The sequence below is a fragment of the Miniopterus schreibersii genome (genome assembly GCF_964146895.1).
Source record: "Miniopterus schreibersii genome assembly, chromosome: 1".
In the NCBI taxonomy this organism is placed as follows: Eukaryota; Metazoa; Chordata; class Mammalia; order Chiroptera; family Miniopteridae; genus Miniopterus; species Miniopterus schreibersii.
The window spans coordinates 144,104,252-144,131,615 of NC_138101.1; the positions used below are offsets into that span (position 1 = coordinate 144,104,252).

At 44.5% G+C, this 27,364-nt stretch overlaps 2 protein-coding genes across 3 annotated transcripts in view; both read right to left on the reverse strand.

Annotated features, from left to right (window-relative positions):
- The window catches only part of EHD4 (EH domain containing 4), a 79,493-nt gene extending 66,185 nt beyond the window's left edge, over positions 1-13,308 (reverse strand). Inside the window, exon 1 of the mRNA XM_081153843.1 lies at positions 12,921-13,308. Within this exon, the coding sequence (XP_081009969.1) occupies positions 12,921-13,156 (236 nt within the window). The 5' untranslated portion in view covers positions 13,157-13,308. The remainder of the gene's footprint in view (positions 1-12,920) is intronic.
- An 8,304-nt stretch (positions 13,309-21,612) lies between these two features.
- The window catches only part of PLA2G4E (phospholipase A2 group IVE), a gene marked incomplete at both ends in the record, with an annotated part of 58,993 nt that continues 53,241 nt past the window's right edge, over positions 21,613-27,364 (reverse strand). For both annotated transcript variants that reach the window (XM_081153743.1, XM_081153744.1), the window contains 7 exons: positions 21,613-21,830; positions 22,261-22,447; positions 23,347-23,513; positions 24,380-24,583; positions 25,128-25,235; positions 26,136-26,273; positions 26,852-26,966. In XM_081153743.1, coding sequence (XP_081009869.1) covers positions 21,613-21,830; positions 22,261-22,447; positions 23,347-23,513; positions 24,380-24,583; positions 25,128-25,235; positions 26,136-26,273; positions 26,852-26,966 — 1,137 coding nt within the window. The remainder of the gene's footprint in view (positions 21,831-22,260; positions 22,448-23,346; positions 23,514-24,379; positions 24,584-25,127; positions 25,236-26,135; positions 26,274-26,851; positions 26,967-27,364) is intronic.

A 27,364-nucleotide genomic window follows, 5' to 3' on the forward strand; every position in this document is an offset into this window, starting at 1 on the left:
AGGGGGTGGTGGGAGGATGGGAGTCCCGATATCAACTTGTGCCTGTCGGAGGGCCACAGTTCAGCCTCATCCAATGGCTCCTGGGCACACTGGCTGTCATGCTCATCCTAGGCTCACGGAGCTGCCTGCACGTAAGAGTGCATGTGGACAGTGTCTTTCTTCTTCCACTGCTTAGGATAGAATTTCCTTTTTTTTTTTGAATCCTCACTCAAGGATATTATTTCCATTGCTTTTTCAGAGAGAGTGAAAGGGGGGGGAGAAGGGGGGGAGAAGGGGGGGAGAGAGAGAGAGACAGAGAGAGAGAAACATCAATGTGAGAGAGACACATTGACTGATCGCCTCCTGCATGTGCCCTGATGGGGGCCGGGGATCGAGCCTGCAACTGAGGTACGTGCACTTGGCCGGAAATGAACCAGGGACCCTTCAGTCCGCAGGCCAACGCTCTAACCACTGAACCAAACTGGTTAGGGCACTAGAATTTCTTTTAACTTCATAGAAAAAACATCACTGTGACAAGAAGAAAAAAATCTTCAAGAGATGAAAAGTCCCTCAACATATTCAAGCACTCGCCATTTTCCCAAAGACAGACTTAAGAATGACTAAAATACAAATGAACAAACTGTACGAGGCACATTATTCCAAAATTCCAGCTGCAAATCTGGTCTCCCTGAATACTCATCCATGTATTCTTAAAGCTATTCCATCCTAAGTGCCTTATGGGGAGTACTGTTTCTATCCCCACTGTACAGATGAGAAAACTAGGGCTCAAATAGATTAAGTGGTTTATTAGAACCTAGGATTTCTACTAGTCCTGTAGGAACACTACCTCCCTGAAACAGGAGCCTGAGAGGCTGAGTCAGGCTCCAACAGGAGCGTTTACAGGAAGGCATTCCGTGAATCATAACAAACACGCAAATCTAAGACTTGTTAGCCGTATTCTGTAATTAAGTAAGCACTCTGAAAACTAATATGGCACATACATTTGGGGTGTATTATGGGCATTAATTTAAAATTCTCAAGCCAAAATCTAGAGATTGTGTAATTACTTGTGTAATGATAAATGAGATTTAAAAAATGTTTGTGTCTACACTGGCCACTGTGGATAGACTTTGAGGGTTCAATTCATTGATATGGCCTGGGACATTTTTTAAAAGAGCATTAAACAAACCCCAACAATCATTTTATTCCTTTGGGTATTACTAAGGTTTTAAACCATAGAGATGTGAAAGAAATATTAAAGTACAACTTTTGAGCTCAGTGGCGAAGCAGTTTTATTTCCTTATTTTTAAATACATGGCTATGAGTTTAAATAATTTCAGTTTCTAATAAGTGTTGGAAAGTTTTACATTAGGTATTTATTGATAACACTTAATCCACTGTCTCCCTAGGAGAGGGAATGAAAAGGAAGGGTTAGTCCTTCAACTCTGGTTTGTCTGGAATCTGGAAATGATGTTTTTAAAGCAGTTTCCTTTGTTTACCTTCATGTTTAATAGGAAGAAATGGAAGTGGGTGGAGAATCAAACATCTGCTGGCACAAACGTCTTATAAAATGGTCCCGAATATGTAAGTTAGTACTACCACCAACTCTATTTCTAGAAACCACCAAACAATAGATCATTATGAAACCACGCCATACACTTTATAAGGCTTTTCACACCTTTTATCACTTCACCCTCACTGTCGTTGGAGCAGGTATTTTTATCCCTTGCTTATAGAAAACTGTGCTTATGACAAGTTAAGTAGCTTGCACAAGACCACATTAGTACAAGATAATGACCACTTTTAACATTCTGAAATATTTCTATACATTTTCTGCAAATATAACTTCTTTTATAAAATTAGGATCAAGTGTTTAAACTATTTTGTATCTACATTTTCACCATTAGTTTTTTTTAGACCATTAAAAATTCTTTGTAAACAATTTTTCCCCTCAAGGTCATGTTTTTATTGATTTCTAGAGAGAAAGAGGAAGGGGGGGAGGAGAGAGAGAGAAACACTGATGTGAGAAACATCAATCTGTTCATTGCCTCCCACATGTGCCCCGACTAGGGATCGAACCTGCAACCTTTTGGTCTATGGATAACGCTCCAAACAACTGAGCCATCTAGCCAGAGAAAAATAATTTTTTCTTTGTAAATAATTTTTAATGACTGCATACTGTTCTAAGGTGAACATGTATCAATTTAATTTACTATTTCCTAACTTTTGGGCATTTAAATAGCTTCCCATTTCTTACTACCGTAAGTAATGCTGAGATAAATATCACTGAACAAATATTTCATCTACTTTAAAATTTCAGTCTTCTCTGAGTTATTGAAAAACTAAGTCAGAATGAGTTTCACTTGCATTTAAAAACTGTATGTCTTCCTTAAGTGTGAAACCTTTTATTTTCGTTTTTGTTTTTCCCTTAGTTAAATCATTGACATATTATCACCAGGAATGCTTATTCAGAATTTCATATTTGAAAATGCCGACCTACTAAGGGAACATTAACTTATTGGAACAAGAAACTGGAATTTGCTGGGTAAAGCCTTTTCACATCTCTGTTTGTCCTGCTATGAAAGGAATTTAAACTACACGGGGGCTGAAACGTTCTTAAAGCACGCTGCTGCTGTCTGACCTATGCCGTTCCCTGCAGCTGCTCCACTCCACCTTCCATGCTGTTCTGGAAGGAGGATGGAAGGATGGGAAAGGAAGAAGAAAGGGAGAGGAAGTTTACTGGAATCAAAGGCAACATGTTTTCTGATTTCTTACAGCCTTGTTAATTTTCCAGTCATTTATACATTTGCTCATGCAATGATCTATTTAGTGTTTTCTATGTTATGACTTGTAATTTATGAATCTTACAGAAGACTGTAAGTTGATCTGGGAGCACTGTAGCCTTCATAAGGGGGCTACAGAACACAGCATTTCCCAAAGTTACTTGGCTAGAGAACCCTTTTTTGTTTTGAACACCTATTTACAATCTCCCAGAATTGCATCCCACAGAACACAGGTTAAAGTAAAAAGGCATTTAATAAAATTTAACATCCATCCTAATTTTTTCAAATGAAATTATTTTAAAATTAGCAATAGAAAGATAATTTCTTAATGTGATTTATTTATAAAATATTAAACCAATAGCTAACATCATATCTTGAACTGAAATAACACAAGGCATTATCATTAAAATTAGAAGCGTGATATGAACACTTACTTTCCAATACAATAAAATATGAAACAAAAGAGGAAACAAAGTAATCATGAATGTAACTGATATACCTGTCTATCTAGAAAACCCAAGAGAATCTAATAAAAAGCAGTTAGAAAAACTTGAATCACAGGAACAGATACAAAATGAAAATGCCAAAAAATTCATTAGCTATCTTAACATACTAGCAATACCCATTTAGAAAATATAAAGGAAAAAATCTGATGCACAAAGAGACGGAATACAAAATACTTATGAACAACATTAATATGAGTATCTCTAATTTGTATGAGTAAATCAATCACTTCTTGAGATATAAAAGAAGGTCTGAGTAAAAGCAATGCTGAATTCCTGCTTGGTTAGAGCAAGTCCCAAGATATAAAGCAGTTCCAATACCCATGGATCTGAATGGGATTTTCTGGGAAGGATCTAATGAAGTAATTTGAAAGTTCCTCTGAAAGAATAACAGGAACCGATGATGGACAGTATTTGGAAAACAAAGAGAAACAAGACCAAAAGAGTCTGCACTACCATTTATTAAAGAATGTTTTAAAGTGACAATAAAGATATTTAATATACTGAAAGTAACTTAAGACAGTATGGTGTGGGTCTAAGAATCTACCAACAGAACATTAAGATGCAAGAGAAAGGTCCCCAAAGATCCAACAATTTAACAAATTAGCATTAGAGGAAACCTCAGATGACATTAGGAGAAGGTAGAATTATTCAATACGTAGTATTAAAAAAAATAAAAACCCCAAAATATGAATACCTTTGAAACAGATTTTACTTCCAAGTGGGTTAAAGAGTTAAATATTTTTAAAAGCCTATGGGATAAACTAGGATTTTCTATGCATAAGAGCGATAAAAGACATTTATAAAAGAAAAAAAGTGGAAGAAGGCTTGACTTGGGGTGGTGAACACACAACACAGTATACAGATGATGCATTATAGAATTGTACACCTGAAACCTATACAATTTTATTAACTAATGTCACCCCAATACATCCAGTAAAAAAAAAAGAGAGAGAGAAGTGTTAGATTTGACCACAAATATTAAATATATTTGCATGTCAAAAATTATCATAAAAAATTATAAAAGCAAACTCAAACTGAAAAAATACTTCTAACAATTAGGACAAAGGGTTGATGGCCATGACTGAGCAAAATATTTAAACATCTACAACATAAAAAATAATACTCAAATGAAAACTGGGCAAAGTTCACAGAAAATTCACAAATAAAAACAGATGATGACTATATATTTTACAACTTCACCAGTTTAAAAAAAAGAAAATTAGAAGAAATTTTTCCCCTATCATATTTATTTGTTTTTAATAGTAATACTTAGTCTTATTGAAGGTTTGGTGAAATAATGAATCTCACATTAGACTCCCTGGTGGGAATCTAATTTGGAATAACTTTTCTGAAAAGGAATATGTATACATATGTGCTATAAAATCAGAAATACATATAAACTTGATGAAGTAATTCATGCAAAGACAGCTATTCTAAAAACACCTAGAAATACTAAGATTTATAGCCAAGAATATTCATAACAGCATAAAATTAGAAACAATGTTCCAAGCTGTACAATAGAATGTGATGCAGTCATTAAAGTTATATTTGAAGATTACCTAACGACACAAGAAAAAGTCTGTTATATTAAGTGAAAAGGGCTGTTTATTAAATTGTATTTACTGCATAACCCGCAGTTTTGTAAGCATGGCTTCTAGTCTTTATCTAGGTTGTTTGCTAAAAATGTGAACAGATGGAGCCTGGACCACACTCCAAGGAAGGTCCACCAAAGTGAGGCTTTGAGGCTGACCCTTTCCAGGCTTAATGATTCAATTGTCACGATTCCATCAAGTGAACCTTCATCTATCAGTTGTTTCCAAATGTTTCCTGGAGGAGGCCAACCAAGAATCACTTTGAGAGGTAGTTTATAAACACAGAAGCAGATTTCCGAGCCTCTCCCACAGTGATATTTCACATTGGGAGGTCTGGGATGAGGCCTGGAATCTGTTCAGAAGATCTCCTGGTGGTTCTGACCCACAGCCAGATCCAGGAACTACAGCTTTCTAGGTGATAATTTTCTAAGGTTTTGAAAAGTCTATTGAATGTCTTTTAGAAGTAAGGTTCTAGATGTGAGTTACAGAAGAGAATCCTGTTATTAAAAAGAAACTTTTCTCCCCCACAATTTCCTAATCCTTTGGCATTGCTGCCCTTTGACGGCAGGTGATGTAATGAGCGGCCGAGAGGCCAATCTGCAGTGTCTCACTGAGCTGCCTGCTGCCACCAACGCCACACCAAACCCGCCCTAGAGCCCCCACTGCCCTCCTCAGAATCTTCGCTCCAAGTCCTGCCTCTTCTTAGGCTTCTGAAACACCAGCTGCTGCCCTTCTACAGCCCCTTCCATCAATTCTTAACTCATGCTCATCTTGAACCAAACGTCTGGAATGCCTGTGACCAGGGCATGGTTCCTCCCCTTCAGTGCCCAGCTGCTGAGAGTTTTCTATATTTGACGCTTCACTTCCCACTCATTCCTCAACCCATCGCCACCTGGGTTCTATCACCACCACTTACTGACATGGCTCTTGCCAAGGTCACCTGGCTCCTGATGGCTAATCCACTGGTTCTATTTTAATCCTTTCCCAGAAGCAGCTGACATTGCTGACCACCCCTCTCCTCCTTTCCCTGGCTTTTGTGGAGGATGTCTGCTGTTTTACCTGCCCAGCATCCATTGCCCCTTTCTGATAATAGCACCCTGAGGAGGAACCTCTCCCCACTCTGAGTCCACATGGTTTGGAGGTTGACTACCCTACTCCGGGCATCGGTTATTTCATTGCCCTTGGCTCTAGGGATTGGTGTTAGCGATTGGCTCAGGGATGGGCATATGGCCAAAGTTGAACTACTGAGACTCAAACTTGAGATTTTTGCTAAGCTGTTGGGGGAGAGATTCTCTTTTTTTCCCACTGGGGTTGCTGAGCTGACAGAATGTGAGTGTGGCATTGGAGATAGCCACCTGCCCACTCCATGAGGGGTAACTGACTGAGAAGGAAGCCAACATGAGGGTGACAGCAGAGCTGAGAGACAGAGTCCTCAGCTTATTGTGCCGCTTGGTGTCCTAGGCCAGGCCTGAAGCCAGCACACCTTGTCTTATCAGCTTCATGAGAAAATTTGTATATTTTTTTACTTAAGCCTTTTATAATTAATTTTTCTGTCACTTGCAACCACAAGAGCCCCAAGATGGCTCTGAGCCACCATCCTCCCTGACATGACTCCACCTCTCTGGTGACTTTTTCCCAAGTGTGTCCACAAGCTCCTCTTCCTCACTCCAGACCTGTATGTCCCATCCCTCATGGACTCTATCCCTGGGTCTCCACTTAAACACAGGTTACAAGTTTAAATCTAAGCCCATAATTATGCCCCCACTCTTCCTCTTCTTGGGTCCCCACCTCGGGGGATAGCTCCTAGTTATCCAAGAAACCTGGGCTTCATCATTGGCACTTTCTCGTCCTCACTTCCTGGCCCCCTTTAGGCAGCTAATTCTAGCTCATTTCTCATTGCTTGGCTTTTAGGTTGTATCCTTAGGGGGACTTTTCCAACCTCCAAGCTTGAATGAAGGGTCCCCATCCCACCCTGTGCTTCTAGTGTCGCAGCTCATCACCCAGAGCCCTAGTGGCTTGTGGATTCTTTTCCATGTTCCCCACAAAACCCTAAGCTCTGTGATAGTCAGGCCCATTCCTGAAATCAATATTATTGAACAAATGAACACTAGGGTGTGTAGGGTGATCTTATATATTGTAAATATAGTCTATTCTTCTGTAAAAATTAAGTATTTCAATATCTCAGAGAGATCTGCAGAGGTTATGGTATCTGGCACAGGAGACTATGATTTTCAGGGGCTCCAGTGCCTAAAGGAGGGTGGGAACCACCAAATTGAACTCTTGGTGTTTCTTTAATGGGATCTTTTCTGTTTTTTTTTTAATTTTTAAAATTTGTTTATTTTAGAGAGAGGAAGGGGGAGCGAGAGAAACATCTATTTGTTGTTCCACCCATTTAGGCATTCATTGGTAGATTCTTGTATGTGCCCTCACAGGGGATTGAACCTGCAACCTTGGCATATGGGATGATGCTCTAACCAACTGCGCTACCCAGCCAGGGCTCTAATGGGGTCTTTTTTAATGGGCAAATCAGGCTGCCTCCTGTGAGTGCCTTCACGTCCCTTCTCTTTAATAATGGAGTCTAGAGCTTATCAAGGAATGAAGTAGAGCTTTGTTCTTAAACACAATCTATTTCTCCCCTTTTTTGAAAACTGGGATATTTGGCTGGTTCCAATTTTCTGATACTTTCCGTATTCCTCATAATTTCTTAAAAAACACCAACTGTAGTTCTTTGAGCACAAGTACAAATTCTTCCTATACCATCCTCCCATCCACCTATTCACCTAGGTACTTGCTGGGCCTTGCCTGTGCAGGCCCTTGAGAGTACCTCACCCTCAGGGTTCGAACTCCCTCTCGAACATGGCTGGGCTCCCTCTACCATCTCTGGATAATTCGCTGTGAGGGGAAAGGAGGAAGCAAAATAATGGCTGCATAGTTCTGCTTTCTGTTCATGTAACAGCAAGAGTCCCAAGCACTGAGCCTATCGCTTCCTGATTCTTTTTCTTGTTCTAAACATGCCTATAAAGGTTTTTTAATTGTTGGAGGCATTTCTGCCCTCTCAGCCTGCTCATTCAGCTTCTTAATGCTTCATACTACCCATAAACCTTGTTCCCACCCTTGCATATGGAACCTCTCTCCCCTTTTTCCTATTAACATTATATTTAAATAATATTTAAAGTTTTAAAATACAATTAATTACTTTATCAAGTCTTTTATACAAAAACAGTGTACCTTGATTTTAGTAACTTGAGTGTTAGGAAGAATGAACATGTTTATACATTGACAAGAATATATAGGGAAAAACCATATAGGGATTGTGTGGTAGCAATTCCCTTTTTTCTCACACCCACTCCTTAGTTCCTTTTATCCCTGTGTTCTTTTAGCTATTTCTACTTCTTTCTTTTCTTTTCTTTCTGGCATCCATTTTTATTTTAAATTATTGCACACAGATGCAGAAATTTCTTGATTGGCACAAATTGCAGAATTATGGAAGTTAAATAAATCATAGGATACTTAATATTGGAAGATTGAATTGTTTTATTTTTGTATTGAGATATAATTCATATACCATAAAACGCACCCTGTTAAGGAGTATAATTCTGTGGTTTTTAGCATATTCACAAAGTTACGCAACTAATACACTATCTAATTTCAGTACATTTTCATCACCCCAAAAATAAACGCTTATCCATTAGCAGTCACTCTCTATTCCTTTCCAAGGTGGATATTCAATTATCCCACCATCATTTGTTGAAAAGAATATTCCTTCCCCTATTGAATTGTTTTGGAACCCTCATAAAAACAAGTTTACCATAGATGTATGAGTTTATTCCTAGACTCTCAATTGATATATATGTTTATCCTTAAGCCAGTATCACACCCTTGTTTACTGTAGCTTTATAGTAAGTTTTGAAATCAGGATGTATGAGAACTCCAGTTTTGTTCTCTTTCAAGATTGCTTTAGCTATTCTGGATCCCACACATTTCCAAGTGAATTTTAGGATCGGCCTGTCAATTTCTGTAAAGAAAGCAGTTGGAATTTTGGGTGGAATTGCGCTGAATCTATAGATCACTGAGTAGTGCTGACATTCTAAAAATATTAAGTCTTCCAAACCATAAACATTTAACGTTTTCTTTAATTCCTTTAAACAAAGTTGTGTAGTTTTAAATGTGTAAGTTTTACACTACTTTTGTTAAATTTATTACTAAGTATTTTATTCTTTTAGATGCTATTATAAATGGATTTTCCCCCTTAATTTCATTTTCAGATTGTTCATTGCTAGTGTGTAGAAATACAATTAATTTTGTACATTGATCTTGTGTCCTGACACTTTGCTGAACTGATTTATGAGTTTTAAGAGATTTTGTAAGGATTTTCCTAAATCTTTAGGACTTTCTAAGATCATGTCCTCTGTGAATAGAGATAATTTTCCTTCTCTCCAATCTACATGCCTTCTATTTCTTTTTCTTGCCTAATTGCCTTGGTCCCTGATGTTTTAAAGCCTATACAGTTTCTTGAGTGACTTCCCTCTTTTTTCCTCATTAGAAAAAAATTTCTGGGAGAAGGGGCCAGGGTGTAGGAGGAAGAGAGGAAGCCAGGCCTTTAAAAATCAAGAGTTGCAACTGTGTGGTTTGAATTGATTTTCGGTGAGCCTCGTATCCTCTCAGTGGAAATATCTTCCTTCACAGCACCTGAGCCCAGGGATTTGCTGGGGAAATCTCTGAAATCTGTTTTCACTGGGTTTTGGGACACAAGCCTGACCAAACCCAACATCCACCCTTCTTTGCTGTTACAGAGCCTAAGATGACATGGCCATTTCCCCTGTGCCCATCTCTTTTTCTTCTCTGGTCAATTCTATTTTGTTGGTCAGAGGCAGAGCACCAACAGTTCCTCTCATTGCATCTTCCATCTTATGGGAAATAAAACTGTCAGTGAGATAATAGGTTTATCAGCTGTTCTGCTTCTACCCCAAAGAGACTTTGACAAATATCTTCATCACATCTGAAGTCTCCTTCTGGGTCAGTTTTGTGATCCATGCGAGGAGAGTCCACCAAGCCTCTCCTATTTGTTCTCTTCCTTGTACTTGGGCCCCTCGTATTTTCTTGACACTCAGGCTCTTTATCTACCCCACCCAGGAGACCTTTTCATTGTAACAAACCACACACTTAATTTCCTCACTCCTGATGAAGGTCCTGGCTTACCATGTTTTAGCAGGGCTCCTACCTCTTCCCAGTTATGGGAAAAAAGGAGGGAAGAGTAAGGTTCCATTAAAAAGGTATGGAACGCACACCAAAGGCCTTGCTGAGTGGCTTTACAATGAGGTAAGTATCCCTCCACATCAGTGCAGGCTCTGTGTTACCAGTGACCTCTTGGGATGTGCACAAAGTGAGGTGGATAGAACCCATTACTATGTAGATAGGTGCATCCCACAGCCAAGTATGAGCTTTTAGTGCTTAATGGCTAGAAGCAAACAACATGGGTACTGACCAGCTCAGAGAAAAGATAGCCACGGATGCAGGCAGGATCCAGGATGGTTAGCACCCTAGGCCAACTCCTCTGCCCCAGTTAAAGTGCAGGTCTCTAGAGGGTAGCTGCCCTTTTGTTTGGGGCTTTCCTCCTAGGAGCTAAATCTCTTCCTCCTAGCTCCACTCTGAAACCAAACTCAGGTCTCTGGTGCCTCAGCAAGCTTCCTGTCCACCCTGATTTCCTTCTAACTTCACAGGTCCACTTTGCGCCTGCTACTTAGGCCAGGAGAGGTCTCAAAAGCAAGTGCCTTTCTGATATGGTAACTCCTCCCTCACCCTGGGGTTGCACATGGCTCTGCCTACAGAGAAGTGGTCGACTTGGGTGGAGTCTCCAGGAGTCAGATCTCAAAATTCTTCTTAAAACTATGCTTAGCTATACCACAAAGCTCCTACCAAAGGATCAAGCAGAGAGAACAGTGAGAAATACTACAATTAAATAGTAAACAAACAAAAAAAGATCAATTCACATTCCTTTGAATTGTGTTCCCCTGCCTCAGGCTTGCTTATCGAGTCTATGGGAGCATAGAGTGAGCCACATCACCTCCAGGTAGGTACAGCATCAGCAAGGGCTCCCTAACCACACAGGGCATAAAATAAAGCCCCCGTGGCAAAGACAGACAAGGGAACTGCATGGGGTGCTGTGAACATGCCACCACTAATGTCTGAGATTACTATAATTATAACAATGCTCCCTCCTCATCCTTTATCTGTATATTTCAAAAGATCTACCTCCTACTCTTGTACCACTTGGTTATAATACTTCATTATCCCATATACTTAAAAAATTGTTAGCATTCCTAAGACCTTAAATGCATTGTCTGTCATCTTTCAAGGCACCAGTTACTGTAATATTTCTATGGTTCATTTTGAGTGTCTGGGGCGACATATATAATGTTATTTTCAACATATAAGCACCAAAAAAAGCAATTTTAAAATTATGTTTTTCAATCTTCCTTCACATTTAAGTTACTGTCTAGAACAGCGATTTTCAACCCTTTTCATCTCATGGCACACATAAACTAATTACTAAAACTCTGCAGCATACCAAGAAATATATTTTTTGCCAATCTGACAAAAAATAAGTATAATTTTGATTCATTCACATCAAGCAGCTATTGTTGTGTCACCTGTTGTCATTTTTTAATTTGACATTCTAAGGGTAAAGAGGTCAGTGCCCCTGACTAAATAGTCAGGTGTTGCATGTTTTAAAAATTCTTGGGGAACACCGGTTGAAAATCACTGGTCTAGAACTATTATTTCAATATAGTGTATTTGCTTTGCTGAACTCATTCATAGAGTATCTGTAGGCCTGGATTGAACATATTTCCTGTAGTGACAGCCACTCTATTTGTAGGAACTATTTAGGATCCTGGAGTGGAGAAAAAGAGGCCACTACTTAATAGCAATGGCATGTATCCAAATATAGATACAGTTTTCTGAACACCTGTTGAACATCAGTGATGAAAAGACTGTTATAATTTTCAAAACCCTGGACCCAAACCTTAAATGGTCAGGCACTTTGTTTCAACTGACACAGGGTTTAACCCAGGAAAACAAGTTTCCTAACCAAAGAATGTAAAGTCTTAATAGCCTCTTCAAAAATCTGTTTCAATGTCAATTATTTCCCATCAAAAGTCACCACTGAGGAAGCTGTATTATTTGAACCTTAGGGTAGGCATAGTAATTGTTTGTTTTTGGAGACACAGAGGGCATGACACATATTTTTAGTTGTCAAGGGTGAGCCAGAAGGGAATGACCCACCTAAGAAATGGAAACTAACTAATAGTAATTTGACACTCCCCCTTAGTTTCACTGGGTGCGGTTTGCTACACGCAGCTTACTTCCTACGACACGACACGATAAAGGCAAGGCTGTGCAAGAGCTGAATGAAGGTGGCCTCTCTGCCCCTAACCCCAGTACAGTGGTGGGGGTGGCATGCAACCTCAAGGGAAGGGGGCATGGGCAATACCCTCTACTGTTGCCATTCATTCATTCATCCATTCATTCAATAGTTATGCGCTGGGCACTGTGCTAGAGACTTAACTCTCCGGCTATGACTCAGTCAGTAGCCCTTCTGATACCCCACACCACTGTCCCCATTTCCAGCTCTAGGCCTCACTCTCTCATCAAGATGCTTATTATAGCCTCTCCCTCCCGGGTCCCCAGGCCAGGATGACAGGATAAAACCAGCGAGAGCAGTGCCTTTCCAAGAACAAGGAAAGAGGGCTCGAAGTAAGCGCAGACCAGGTCCCCGGGGACCTCCCTGGCCCCGTGAGGAGAGCGGGCCGCCACCCGCGCGGCGCGCTCCGGGGCAGGCCCGTGGTCACCACGCTCTGACGGGGAACCTGAGGTCACATGGATGCTGGAGGGGGAAGCAGAGGCGAGGGGGTTCCGTGAAAGGGGAAGTGGGCGCCGCGGGGCGCCCGAGGGCGGCGGGAGGCTAGTGACCACACGCGTCCACTAGGAAAGACCGCCTCCACCGTGGTGGTGCGGGGCAAGGGTCGAGGCGGGGGTGAGGAGGGGCGGGGGGGGGGTACCTGATGAAGGTGGTCTTGCCCGTGCTGTACTGGCCCACCAGAAGGATCATGGGCTTGTTATCGAAGTCGGCGTCCTCCAGCGCGGGCGAGTGGAACTCGTGGAAGCGGTACGCCTCCTCCAGCGGCAGCACCTTGCGCAGGTAGAGCGAGCGCAGGCCGCCCGTCACCGTCTGCACGGCGTCCGCGCCGCCCGAGCGTTCGCGCCCGCCCGCCTGCCGACCCATCCAGCTGAACATCCTGCCGCCGGTCCGCGTGTCCGCCCGTCCGCGCCCGCGCCCGCCCTCAGCTCCGGCCCGGCGCTACCAAGCCACCCCGGCTCTGACCCTCTCGGCTCGCGCTGAGCCGCCCCAGCGGCGCTCCGCCACTCCAGCTTGCCCCGCCTCGCGCCGCTGCAGCCAATCTCCGAGCGCTACGTCACGAGCTCTCGTTCACTATTCAGAAGGACTCTCTGAAGTCCTTCCTCATTGGGCCGCTGCCAGAGCGGCGTGGAGGTGTCAGCCAATGGACAGGAGGCCTTAATGAATTACTGATGACGGAGCCTGTCTGGCGGACTGAGGCGGGGAGAGGGTGTCCCTCCCGCCGGGTGACGCAGACTCTGCAGCCGAGAGGCTCTTAGTCGCCTGGTCTCCACCTCTGGCCAGGTGGCGTCGGCTTCCGGGCAAATCTGAGCTGGCAAAAAAACAACAAAAAAACCCAAAAAACAAAAAAAATACACCCAAACAACAACAACAACAAACAAAAAAGAAAACAAACAAATAAAAAAAACCCGGAGCCTCCGGATGCTGCCTAGTCTCCTGGAATATTCACTCAACCTCGCCCTGGAGACAAAAGTTAAGAAAGTTGACAGGCAGGTTCTTTCTAACCGCTGGCAGGTTATTCATTTTATTGGTGGAGACCCTGACTCACGGACATAATTGACAAAATTTGAAGTAGGGGAAGTAGACTCCAATCTACTTGGGTACATGTTTCTCTTTGACAAACTGCCTCCACTAAATTCTGGAGCAATCGAAGGCCTTGTGCCCTTAGTTTTCTTTATCTGATTTCCTGTAAAACTGAAGATTTAATTCTCATTGATTACCAGTTTCCACATATTGACATGTAAAGGAGCTAATGTTACCTCCCAGCTGTCTCTTTTTTCAAGTTAAAAAACAACATTTACCTAAATTGAAATTGGAAGAAATAGTCAGCTGTCACGTTTGGTGACCTAGGTTACAGTTTTTGAATATTTCTCAATCGTTTTAGAGCATTTCTTAAGGGTGATCCATGGACCCACCTGCAGAAGAATAACCTGGGGTGCTCATTAAAATGCAGAGGAGTGGTCCTCACCCCAGATCTGCTGAGTTAAAATACTGAGTAGGGATGGAGCTCAACAAGTGCCCCAGGTGATTCTGATGTACCCTAGATTTGGGGAAATATGATGCACAACAGTACTCAAACTTGATAGTAATGCAGATTCTGATTCAGTGGGTATGGGGTGGGACCCAAGACTCCCCATTTCTGACAAACTCCCAGGTGTTGCATAGTTGCTTGTCCAGAGACCGCACTTTGAGCACCAAAGCTATGGTGAAGAGAGAACAGGACTTGGCATCAGAAGACCTGGGGCTGAATCCTGATAATATAAATTACTAATGGCTATGTGACCTCACATGCAATGAATTACCATTCTGCCTCAGTTTCCTTGTTTGTAAAATGGGAACTCTTTTGGAGTCATTGTGTGGAATCAAATATTTAGAGGAAGCTAAGCTATATGTAAGTATGGAAGAAAAAGAAAGTCAAGAAAAAATGAAATTAGATATTGGCCTCATGTCAAAATAAAACAAAGATTGAAATGTAAAATTAAAATGAAAACCATAAAACTATTAGGAGAAGGTACAGGTGAAGATTTATAAAAGTTTAGAAGGGAAAAGCCTTTCTAAACAAAAGCAAAGACAGAAATTATGAAAAAAAATGTTGATAGATTTGTCAAAAAAAGGGTAAAAGCTTCAGCCCAGCTGGTGTTGCTCAGTGGTTGAGCACTGACCCATGCACCAAAAGGTCACCTGTTCGATTCCCAGTCAGGGCACAAGCCCAGGTGCAGTCTTGATCCCCAGTAGAGGGCGGGCAGGAGGCAGCTGATCGGTGACTCTCATCATTGATGTTTCTATCTCTCTCTCTCCCTCTCCGTTCCTCTCTATGAAATCAATAAAAAAATATTTTTTAAAAAATGTGAATACATTCAATTGCTATAGGAAACAGTATGGCGGTTCCTCAAAGAATTAAAAATAGAACTACCATATGATCTGGCAATCCCACTTTTGGGTATATATCCAGGAAAATTGGAAGGAGTGTTTCTAAGAGATATTGTACACCCATATTCATAGCAGCACTATTCACAATAATCGAGAGATGAAAGCAGCCCAAGTGTTCATTGATTTATGAATGGATAAACAAAATATGGTATCCTACAATGAAATATTATTCAGCCTTTAAAAGTAAGGGGTTGAATCCTGTCACATGCTACAGTCTAGACAAACCTTGAGAACATTATGTTAAGTGAAATAAGCCAGTCACAAAAAGACAAATAGTGTGTGATTCCACTTACATGAGGTACCTAAAGTAGTCAAATTCATAGAAACAGAAAGTGGCCAGGGGCTGGGAGGGGTGTGAAATGGGGACATGTGTTTAATGGGTATAGAGTTTCAGTTTTGCAAAACGAAAAAATTCTGGAGATATGTTGCACAACAATGTGAATATAGTTAACACTATTGCTCTGTACACTTAAAAATGGTTAAGATGGTAAATTTTGTTGGGTACTTCTTACCACATTTTTTTTAAAAAAATGAATGTATAGGATTTTTGTACTTTTGTAAAAAAGAAAAAAATTAAAGTATCCAATGAAAAGATGAGAAGGATAAACCCCCACATAGTAATGCTCTCTGAGTTTTGGAATGGTAAGTGATTTTAGTTTCCTTCATGGTGTGCTTTTGCATTTTTTGATTTTGACACAATTGTGTTCTTGTTTTATAATCAGAAAAAATTTTTAAGGAAGAAAATATTTTATTGTCCTTAATCCTAAAAAAATAAAGAAGAAGAAGAAGAAAGAAAGACCTGAAGAAGTCTGGCCCAGAAGAAACACCATCATGTCTTTTCTTCTTTCTCTGTCTTCTGATAGGCACAGTGTCAGCTTTTCTGCTTTTGCTCTGCCCTCTGTGGAGTGGGAGAGGGACCGATTCTCCCCAGGATAGTAATCTTGCACCCATTGCAAACTGTGATAGTCTTCTGGTTTTCTTTTTTCAGACTAAACAATCCCAATCTCAGTCACTTTTAAAAATCTGAATTCAATTATTTTTCAGGTTAAATCCTATTACAGACCATTCTATAGGGAGTGCTATTGTTGCCTGGAAATTTGTTGTATTGAATAATTCTTAAAATAAGTAACTTGGTAATAAGACTCATGACTTTCTTTGCTATAGTAAAATTATAATTGTAATTCTGTGGGGGACTCCCCCCCCCCTTTCTTCTTGGTAATTTGATGGTCACAAGGTTTGCACTAGATCATGTCTAGCATCTTACTCTGATACCTTTAAATTCCAGAGTGGTTAAAGGCCTGTGAGACATGTAATGAGGAGACTAGAGGAGGTCCTTTGGCCTGAGAAGAGCCCCCTTCACCTTGACTCATCTCTTCTTTTTCTGTGGCCATTTACCCAGGTTACTGCTGCCACTTGGAGATGTAGCCTTTAGGAAATGCAGGTGGAGATGTCTCGTAGGTACTTGCAGCAAGACTGCCAGTTGTCTCTAAATTGTTTTTTTTCAGGAGTAGAACTGATTTTTAGGTGGGCATGTTGCAAACCAGGCAAAAAAAAAAATCTAGTCTCTCTGCGGTTAAGTTCTGGTTGCTATGTTACCTGAAGGATGTGTGGGACTTGCAGAAATTCTCCTTTAAAGAGAATAAAGTTCAATCTTTCTTCCCCCTTCTTCCTTCTTGTAGTCTGGGATATGGATGGATATGATGGCTGGAGCTCCAGGGCTCATCTTGGACCATGAGGCCAAGGACTATACAAGGGATGGTAAATCAGAGAGCTGGAAGGAGCAGGATCCCTGACAAATCAATGAAGTGCCATGCCAGCCTTGGACTGCCTCCCTGTGGGCTCCTTTTACATGAATGCATTTAAGCCACTATTTTTCAGGTCTCTGAAATGAAAGTAATTCATAACTAACACTGAATTTGTTACTGGAAATGGAGTCTGCGGTAACAGAATCCAAAATGTGATAATTCACTTAGTGGAAGAGGGGCAAGGTCAACTTTAAAGATTCAGTTATTACAGAATGGGATTTAAAACTTGGCCACACTTTGTTGACAGGCTTCTTTTCAAGAGATGGAATCTTTGTCCCCTACCCTTAAATCTAGGCTGGCTTGTGAATGCTTCTGTCATTAGAGTACAGTGGAAATGGTGCTATGTGACTTCTGAGGCTAGGTCGTAATACTTCATGCAGCTGCCACTGTGTAAACTCACTCTTGGAGCCCTGAGCTGCCATTGAAGAAGACTCACTATGGCCCAGCCAGGCGTGGCTCAGCGGCTGAGCATCGACCTGGGATCCAGGAGATTGCAGTTCCCGGTCAGGGCACATGCCCGGGTTTCGGGCTCGATCCCCAGCAGGGGGTGTGCAGGAGGCAGCCGATCAATGACTCTCTCATTATTGATGTTTCTGCCTCTCTCTCTTCCTCTCCCTTCCTCTCTCTGAAATCAATAAAGACATATTTAATAATAATAATAAAAAAGAAGACTGACTATGCCGAGATCACCACCCTGGGGAGGCCACATGAAGGTGCTATGACAGTCAGTCAAGCTCAGCCTGTCCTTCATTCTCCCCAGCCTTCCCAGCTCAGGCATCAGATATGTGAATGAAGTAGCTATCTCAAAAGTGGGTCTTTCAGCCTCAACTGTTACAGACCCCAGCCATCTGAGTCCTCCCCAGCAGTTCAAGTTATTTGAGCTGAGGCCCCACACATGGAACAGATAAGAGTTGTCCTTGCTGTGCCCTTGCCAATCTCCTGACCCACAGAACCTGTGGGCATAATCAAATGGTGGTGGGGTTTTTTGTTGTTGTTTGTGTGTTTTTATGCCTTTATACTTTGGGATGTTTGGTTGTTCAGCAACAGATAACTGGAACAGCTGGTAATTCTTATTATCTTGTTAAGATAAAAGTTTGGGTTGGTTTTTTTTTTTTTTCTTCACAGAAAAGAATTCCAGGTCTAGGCAGGCCAGGACTAGTTTGGTGTCTTGAGTCAGCAAAGTCCCCCTGCTGCCAGGAATGTGGACATGATGGGTGGAGCTGCAGCAGCCATAATGAACCAGAAGGCAAACTTGAGGATGGCAGAACAAGAGCTGAAAGGTCTCTGATAAGAAATAAACTTCTTCTGTCTTGTTTAAGCCACTGTAATTTTAGATCTTTTGTGTTACATAGCAGAAGTAACGCTAACTGGTATAGAATTTGAGTACATGAATCAAGAACTTAGGAAATTAGTTTGGCTAGAGATAAAGGTTTTAGAGTTTTCAAAATCGAAGCAGTAGTTGAAGTCCTGGGTTTATACGAGATTGCTTTAGGAGAGTATAGAGTGAAAAGAGAGGAGAGCTAAGGAGAGAACCTCAAGGAATACCAGCATTTAGAGGATCACTAGGGAGGTGAGGCCAGGAGGGGGGCTTGAAAGTAGGAAGAAATCTAGGACAGAAGGTATCCAGCAAACCCGGCCCCTTCCTTCTAGGGCTGGGTTGGCAGCCCCTAATGTATGCCTCTGTGCACACAGCTAACAGGGAACTTTCTCTCTGTATTGCAAGGCTCCTTTTCCATGTGTGCCTCCTACATGGGACCTGAAGGAAGCTCCTTGAAGTGTGTGTGTGTGTGTGGGGGGGGGGGGTGTCAATTGTTAATCCTTTCATTGTCCCAGACCTTCCAACAGTGACTGGCACATAATGGGAAGGCAACAAATATTTGCAAGCAGAACCGAATTGAACTGCGGTTGGCAAGGAAGTCATGGGAAGGGAGGGGTTCAGGAAGCAGGGAGTGGTCAGTAGTGCCAAATGCCGAGATCAAGTAAGATAAGGCCTGTAAAGGGGCAGTGCCATTTGACTCTGTATCTGGAAACTGGGAGGACATTGGTGACCTTGGGGAGTAGTGTTTTCACGGGGATGTAGAAGGAGAACACATCTGCTGTGGGACAGGGTGACTGGGTTGCGTGACAGTGTGGCATGCTGGCCACACTCCTGGGAAGGAAAAGGGAGACGAGGAGGAAGGACACTGGGGGAGAGAGGAATTTTTCTTAGCTTTTCTATTTAACCATGTTACAGGCGGAGAGCAGGGAACCTGAGGAGGGAGCCTCCCTGGCCTCGCCAGGACACGGTGCCCTGGCCCCTCTGAGAGCTGATGACACTTGTTCTTTAATCCTTGTGTGGCCCTGTAACATCACCAGCATTGTTTTAGAAGCTAAGTCACTAGTTAACTTCTCAAATTCTTATAAAAACCTGTCCGTGTTTTTCTCCCCAACCCCAATCTAAGTTTCTGGGAAGTAGGGCCTGGTTGCTGACCGCGACCACCGTGCACTAAGGAATTGCTCAGCTGGGGCTGGCGGCACTTCCTTCCTCTCGCTCCACCAGCGCTTCCTGAAAACCATGGGGCTTCAAACAGCGTGGGTCAGCAAGAGCTTGCCCTCCACTGGTTGCTGACATGGCTTCATAAAAAGAGGAGTGCCCCACACAAGAAGGCAGGGGCCCCTGCAGGAGAAAAGGAAGCTGCCTGGGAGAGGAGGGAGGGGATGGAAATGTCTTTCTGACACCTCTGGCGGTGGCCAGGCAGGAACGAGGCAGGAGTTATGCAGGTCTTACAGCATCAGATGGGAATGAAAGCGGATGAGTCAACAGCATTTACCCTCATGGCCATTTTATTCCATGCTCAGATAATACAATGATTTTAGAAACCTCACTCTACCTACTTTGATGAATCCAGGCAGGGCTGCCTTGACCTTACGACAAACAGGTCTTGCAGCGTGGCTCACTCTGATAATTTAAGGAGAGCCTGTTTGTTGCAGATGGAAGGAAAAGATGTCAAAGTGGAGGCAGCTGGCTGCTGAGGTGGAGGGAAGGGGTGGGTCCCAGGTTAGCATTATCTGGGTGGGGACCAGTTTTGCAAGTCCAGGAGCCCAGTTTATCAGTGGCTCAGGGGAGTCGTTGGTTTATGCTTTCTAGGCTAAAGGAGGTGGGAATCTCCTTAAAATGTAGATTGGTTCAGTGTGGCTGGGGTGGGGCCTGAGATTCTGGATTTCTAACCAGTTCCCCACCACACTTTGAGTAGCAAGGATGTGAATTGGAGGCCAAATTTTCTAAACTTTTGGTACCTGTCACCACTTGTTTCCTAATAACCAAAGGACTGCTTAGGGAGCACAGTGGCCCAAAATGAGGGACATGTCTTCCAGGTTTGCTGGGCTTCATGCAGACTACATGCCTTTCTGGTTTTACCTTCCATCCGCCTGGGCATCTCAATGGCTCAGTTTATACATTTTTCAAGTTCCCAGCCTGATGGGAGACCTGGATTCTTTGATTTGACTTCTTTGGCCCAGGGCTTTCCCAGCAATTCATCTGGAAACCATCACCAGGGATGGCTTTTTCTTCAGGGCTAACCTGGTCCTTTCTGGGTAGATCCTTCTTAGTTTCTTTCTCTCAGGGTGACTCTCCAAGAGCTGGAATGTGCTGGCTATGGTGTTTACATGATAAATAACAGGAATCCCATTTAGAAATAAATAATCCCATCTGGAAAACAGAGGGGAGGGTGCAAAGAAAACTGAGAAGTGCTCCTGGAGCAGGTTGATCAGCGAGCGTCAGCTTCCTGGAATGGGCGGCACTGGTCAGCATCAGCAACCTGATGCCTCACTCCATTTACCTGTCTCGACACCCCTGAGTTGCATCACAGTTTCTTGGGCTGTGAATCTGAGTCGCAGACTTGGGCTTTGCCTGGCATTTCTTTGGAGCTTAATGCTCAGACATGGTTGTCTGGTAGGGATCACAGGAGTCACCAGTCCTAGGGCTCTGAATGGCTACAGAGGGACTGCTGAAACCTATCACCTGTTTGGCTTTGTTGTTGAAGAGACCAGGATGTCTCTAGTTCTCCATTTACATCTTCTAGCATCATGCTCCCTATTAATAGCCTGATTCATAAAGATAAAATATAATTGCCTACAAAATTCACAAGAATATAGTTGACTTAAATTTTAAAAAGTGCTTTTTTTCAGAGAACCCAGAGTAATTCTCATGTCCTCTGGTGCATCCCCGAGGTCCTCCACGCCAGGATGCAGAGAGGAGCAGGAGGGGAGGGCTCTGAGCACCAACTCAGTCTGAGGTTTCTAGGGAACCAGCCTCCTCCTCAGGCATTGCTTTTATTTCTGGACTTTAGGCATGTGTGGGAGCCTATGTCTACTGGACCCCTTTCCCTATAGGGAAAGATTTAAAAAATCCAGTGGGTATAATCCAGTGGTCTCTTTCTCTTTCTCTGTCTCCCTCAACTTTTAAAATTTAAATTTACATTTTTTTGATAGAAGGCCCAGACCAGCCTGCCTGCACCCCTTGCCAGACAGCGAAGCCAGCTATGTGGGCTGGTCAGCGCTGATGGGTTCCGCTCCTGAGCTGGTGGAAGCAGACACAGAATCAGTGAGGTTCCCCAGGACCTAGGGACACTGGTTCTTCAGGAGTTTCTTCTTCTCCACTGCCATCCTCAGGGCCTGAAGGAGCTGGTCTTTGTTATTCAGGATGTTGTACTCGCAGAGGTTCACCAACTTGTCGAAGGCAGCCTCCGTGTATGTCAGCTCCTTGGTGGCATAGGGAGTTTTGGGGCCATAAATGTCAACCTGGCCCTTCTCCAGCTCCTCGGGGCTTCGCTCCACACCTGGAGGCAGCAGAAGGACTTGCTATAGACTCTTATTATGTTAAATTGTAATGACTTGTGTCCTACCTCTCCCCCAGCCCACCTTGGCATGCACGCGCGCAAGTGCGCGCACACACACACACACACACCCCTCCAAGCTCCTAGGGCAAGGGCACAGCTTTCCCATCTTAGGACTGCCCCAGCACCAACACAGTGCCAGGAGCATAGCTGGATCTTAATAAATGTTGAGTAACTGAGTTTGAGAGTAAAGTTTGACATTGCCAGCTCACGGAGCTGTGGGGGTCTTTTCTTTCTTGCCAAACCAAGGTTGACTCAGTCTGGAGCTAAGCAGGCTTCCTGTGAGTGCTATTAGAAGATGGCATATGTTTAAAGACAGGAGCTTCAGTCCAAGGCCAGTGGGTGGTGGGAAGTGAGCTCATAGGTGGCTTACCTGGGGCCTTGTACTTTTGGAAGGTGTCACTGATGAGTGGGAAGAAAAGCACAATGGGGGCATCAGGCTCCTCGGAGTTCTTCATCAGGTAGCATTCCTTGAGATTGTTATTCCCCTCCTCTTGGATGTCATAGTTGGGGAAGGGGATGTTCTGCACAGAGCAGTACTCACAGGTTTGTTTCATTGGCTAGAATATCACAGGAAGATATGTTTGAGGATTTGGGGTGGGGGAGAGGGTGGATAAAAAAACACAGAGATCTTAGATCCAGCTTCCTGATTTCCCCAGCTAACAACTCAGGTCTCAAGCAGCTTGGCCTATTTGTGCTATTTTTAGAACAAAGCCTGGTCAGGACAAAGGGCCTGAGGCAGTAGGCTGGTGTGTGTCGAACTGTAAGCTCCTTCCCCGTGTAAAATGGACAGAAGCCCTTTAGATGATGCTTCATCCAAACACAGACCTGGGTGGATGTGGACAGCAGCCTGAGGGTGATGAGTTGAGCCACGTACAGCTCTGGCTGGCAGGCTCCTGGGGGACAAGTATGGGCTTTGGAACTGACAAAGTGTCGGGGGCTGCAAAGGACTCTGAAAGGGTATCATTATAAATGTAATGTAACAGAAAGAGCAGTGGACATAGAGGAACAGATCCCCTTAGTTTGCCCCCCTGTTCCACACTCACTAGCTGTGTGATCTTAAGCAAGCTACTTATCCTCTCTGTGCCACAGTTTCCTCAGCTACAACATGGGAAAAACAGCAGTTGTGCCATCTACCTCAAAGAGCTGGTATCAGGATCAAGTGAGATCATGTGTAGGGAAGATGCTGTCACTCATTTACAAACTTAAGTTATGGCAAACACTCAGATGCAAGAGTTGGAATTAGCTCAGTGAGTCTTCCCAAACCCAGGGGACAGAGTGCGGGGGAAGGGGGGGCACTGCCTGTGAAAGGCCAGCAGGCTGCCCCCTGAGGCCTGGATGGCGCCCTTCACAGCACGCACTGCAGCTTGAGTTTCTCCAATGCTAAATCTTGGAGCCTGGAGGGGGCTCACGTTCTGGTCTGTTACAGAAGAGGAGAGCCTTTTATTGTCACACTTGCCTTTGTCTGGGACCCTGCACAATAATTGAGGTGGATGATGAGGTCAGCTTTCCTCTCCGGCCTGAGGAGGGGTGGGTAGCTGGAGTTGACAAAGAACGCAGTGTCCAGCAGACACAAGTGGTTCACGGACTGTGTCAGCTGGTTCGGGAAGCTGTCAAGCACAGTGTCTGAAATCCAAGACTTGCAGTTACCATGACACCCCGGTCCTTGATCTCAGTGGACGGTCAGAGGTACCTGGTAGGGATGGAGTGCCCTGCCCAGAGCTCATGCACCTCAGCCTGGACCTCCAGCCCTCCCAGGTCTGTCTAGGATGCCCAGGTGAGTGGGTGCCCCTTGGGGTGGGCTGATGAAGAACAGCATTATCTTGGGGTTTTAGGAAGTCTTTCATGGGATATGTACAGAAGACCCAGTACAACTCAGCCACAGGGCTTGTGGAGTAGCAGGGTGTAAGACTATCCTATAAATTGGTACAAACTCTGGGCGCAGAGCCAGTGGCCCTTTCTACCCAGACGGTGAGATGAGGATTATTAGGCCAGGCCTAAGCAGCCATTTGCAGGCCGTGGCCAGATAAAATACAAAAGGTGGTGGGAAATCAACCTCAGAGCCTTAATGTGGTGGGGAGGAGGCACTGAGCTGAGCCTGCAAGACCAAAGTCTAAGGTCTGGCTCTGCTACTTCTCCCTTAGGGGTTCTTGAGCTGAGCCATCCCTGCCCAACTCAAGGTGGCACCATTTGCATGCAAAGATGCCCCTGGAGCACAACTGCAGAAAGTCTCATTTCCCCACTGTAAATAGGCCAACTTCTACCTGCTGGGATTGTTGGATAGATTCAATGAACTAACTATGTATACTGCTCTGCCCAATGTTCAAGACTTCACCCAGGAATACACCATGGGGTGGGGTGGTCTGCCACATGGCCTCATGAAAATGGTCAGAGAGTTTTTTCATCCTATTTCCATGGCTGCCTTGACACCCACTTTTCCTTCCTCCAGACATAGGCGGGCCTCAAGTAGCAGCCAGGCAGGGGTGGGGTACCTTTCCACTTGGAGAACTGGCCATTCTGGAGGTAGTTGGTGTGCAGCTGCAGCCCCAGCAGGAAGTTGTGGAACTCAGACACAAATGAGCGGTAAGTGAGGATGTTGCGGAAAGTATTGGAGAGCCATGACCCTGGGATCACCACCGAGGTCTCCAGGGCGTTGGCATCACATTTGGGGATTTCAGGAAGGAGCGGCTCATCTTCTGCAGGGGAGAGGGTGTGGAGAGAAGGTCACAAGAGTTGGGGTCCCAGATTGCTCAGGCAGAGCCCTGCATGGTGGCCCAGCACCAGGGGTGAGTCACTGTAAGTGCCATTCACACCTTAGTGCATAGCTCTCAAGACCCTGGCATTGGAGTTGGAGCACCTACGTGAGACACAGAACGGGGGTTGCGGGGAGAGGTAACAAGTAGGAGGGGTTCCAGAGAGGCTGGTCTAGACCAGCAACCTTTAACTGTGCTCATAGATCCCTACCCCCTTCAGCTCTCTGGGGCACCGCACAGACTACAGAGTGGATCCACTCCCCAGACCACCTAGCCCTGGCCCCCGGGGGCCATATGTCTTCATCTACAATCACTCTCCCCTCTAGGCAGGGAAGACCCTCTAGCCCTAGCTGCCTCCCCGTGTTTGTGGGCCACAGAGATGGTACTGAAACACCTGGCACATAGACTAATCCTCAGTTTGTGATCCACTGCTCTCCCTCCCTCCCCCATTACCCAACCAAGAGGGGAAGCCAGTGGGTTTACCCACCGATGTCTTGTACTTTCTCCCTTGTCCACCTGTGAAAAAACTCTTCTGAAGATCGGGCAAAATTCCAGGCATCGAGCAGGTTCACAGAGAAGATGCTGCTCCATAAACCTAGGGAGCAGGGCCAGCTGTGAGCAGCTCCATCCAAGAGCCCCCAGACTCACCCAAACACTGACTGGGTCTGCTTTGGCCTTGCTTCCCACTCCAAGTCAGGCTGCTCAGAGGCTGGGACAGACTTTGATGTCCCTCTGCCCATAGTGTAGCTCAATCCTGGCCACATGACTGATGATCCCCAGCTCTCAGCTCTTTTCCACCCTCCTCTCAGAGCTGGGAGAGGGTACAAAGGTATATAAGGCACAACCCCAGCAGCGACTTAATGTTGATAGGTGCAGGCTTCAAGTTCAAGTCCAAATGCCCAGTCTTGTATCAGTTAATACACTAGTTTAGGTACATGCCTGGCACATGATGAGCACTTGATAACTCTAATGTTATCTCTTATTATCATGATTTTTAAATGTAACACATTAATAATAACAATCATGAAATCTTTCACATACGTTGACCCATTTGGGTCCTCATAAGATAGGGTTTATTCTTAAGCCAGATTTACAAATGAGAAAACTGAGGCCCAGAGAGTTCAAGCCCAAGTGTCTTAACTATAAATCTCTGAACCACATGCCCAATAGCATAGGTGTTAGAGGAAGGAGAGGCCACCACGGGCTGGGGCTTCTGGGCAGGTTTCACAAAAGATATGGGGCTTGATTTGAACCTTCTGGGATGGGCTGGATTGGAATAGATGGAAGAGGGGTTGGGGTGTAGAGAACTAGTTTAAGTAAGGGCATAACTCTGGTGAGGATGAAAAATGGGTCTGTTTTTTGAAGACGCCCTTTGGTGGATGAAGTTCATACTCTGAAGGGGAGAATTAAACGAGTGGGCATCATAGTCAGGCCCCTGCACCCAGAGCGCCAGCATGGGGCAGGGTTCTCAGGGGCCTCCCCCATCAGGAGTCACCTAGCAGGTAGCACATCCGAGACTCTGGGATCCTCCGCATCAGCCGTCCCATGAAGAACTCGGAACCGAAGAGCTCGGTGGGGACGAAGGCCCCATACTTCTGCATGCCCACCTCGTACGGGGAAAACTCGCACCACTCTGCACAAGCAGCAGGGCAGGGTGTCAGTCTCAGGTGGCACAGCCACGCCCTCCATCCTGGCCACCTGAAACTGAGACCCTTCCTTGGGAAGACCTGGACAGTGAGGCCACAGTACCCCCACAGGACACATGGGGGCGCCATCGCCAGCTTCAGCTGGCTGGGCAAGACAGTTTTGCAACCTGCATGGCACATTTGCTCCTCAAAACCAGATAAACAGGGACCAAAACTGACCCCAAAGCAGAGCTGACCCCAAAGCAGGGCAGGTATTTAGAGTCTCTCCCTCAGGGCAGCTTAAGAAATACCTAGGATGCTTTCCCTCATGACCTTTATTTCCCCCTGTCCCCTCAAACCGCCACCCAGGGAAGCCAGGGGACCCTGTCCCTATCCCCCACCCCTCCCTCTTCTCCACCATCCATGCCCCAGGGCAGAAAGGGGTAGCAAAGTCTATTCTTCAGCTGTAAGGAGCACCTTTTGATGTGAAGGTTGGCAAAGGTGTGGGAGGCCTGTGTGCTAGGTGCAGGGTGACTTTGCTTGCTGAAAAGGGACCCCCTCGTAAATTGCTAGTCATCAGTGTTACCTCTGAAATCCTGGTTGCTTACATCGTCCTTGACATTGATGGTGAGGTAGATGGGCAGGGGGTTCTGGCCCTGGCTCAAAGCAGCACGCTGCTCTGACAGTTTGCATTCATTTCTCTGTGGGGAAATAAAGGGGGTTAAGGAAAAGAAGCAGACAGCTCCAGGACAGCACAGAATGAGGGACAGCCCGGACTTCCTGAGCCTACCAGGCTGCTTTGTAGGCCCCGGCTGACAGCAGTGAAACCTGCTTTTAAAATGCACCAGTAGGAGGTGCACTCATCCTGGACTGTTCACTGCTGCAGACATGTGGATGGTGTGGGACTGCATGTGCAGTTCAGGGCTGTCCCTCAGAGTCGCAGGGTTCTCCTGGTGTCTCGGGAACCAGGGAATGAAGAGGTTGGGGTGGAAGAGGCCACCACGGCTCCTCTTCATCCCCTCCTCTTCCACCCATTCAAACTGGACCAGCTCCATTTTTTCTATCTGCTTTGCGTGTTGCATAAAATGTGCTTGGGAGG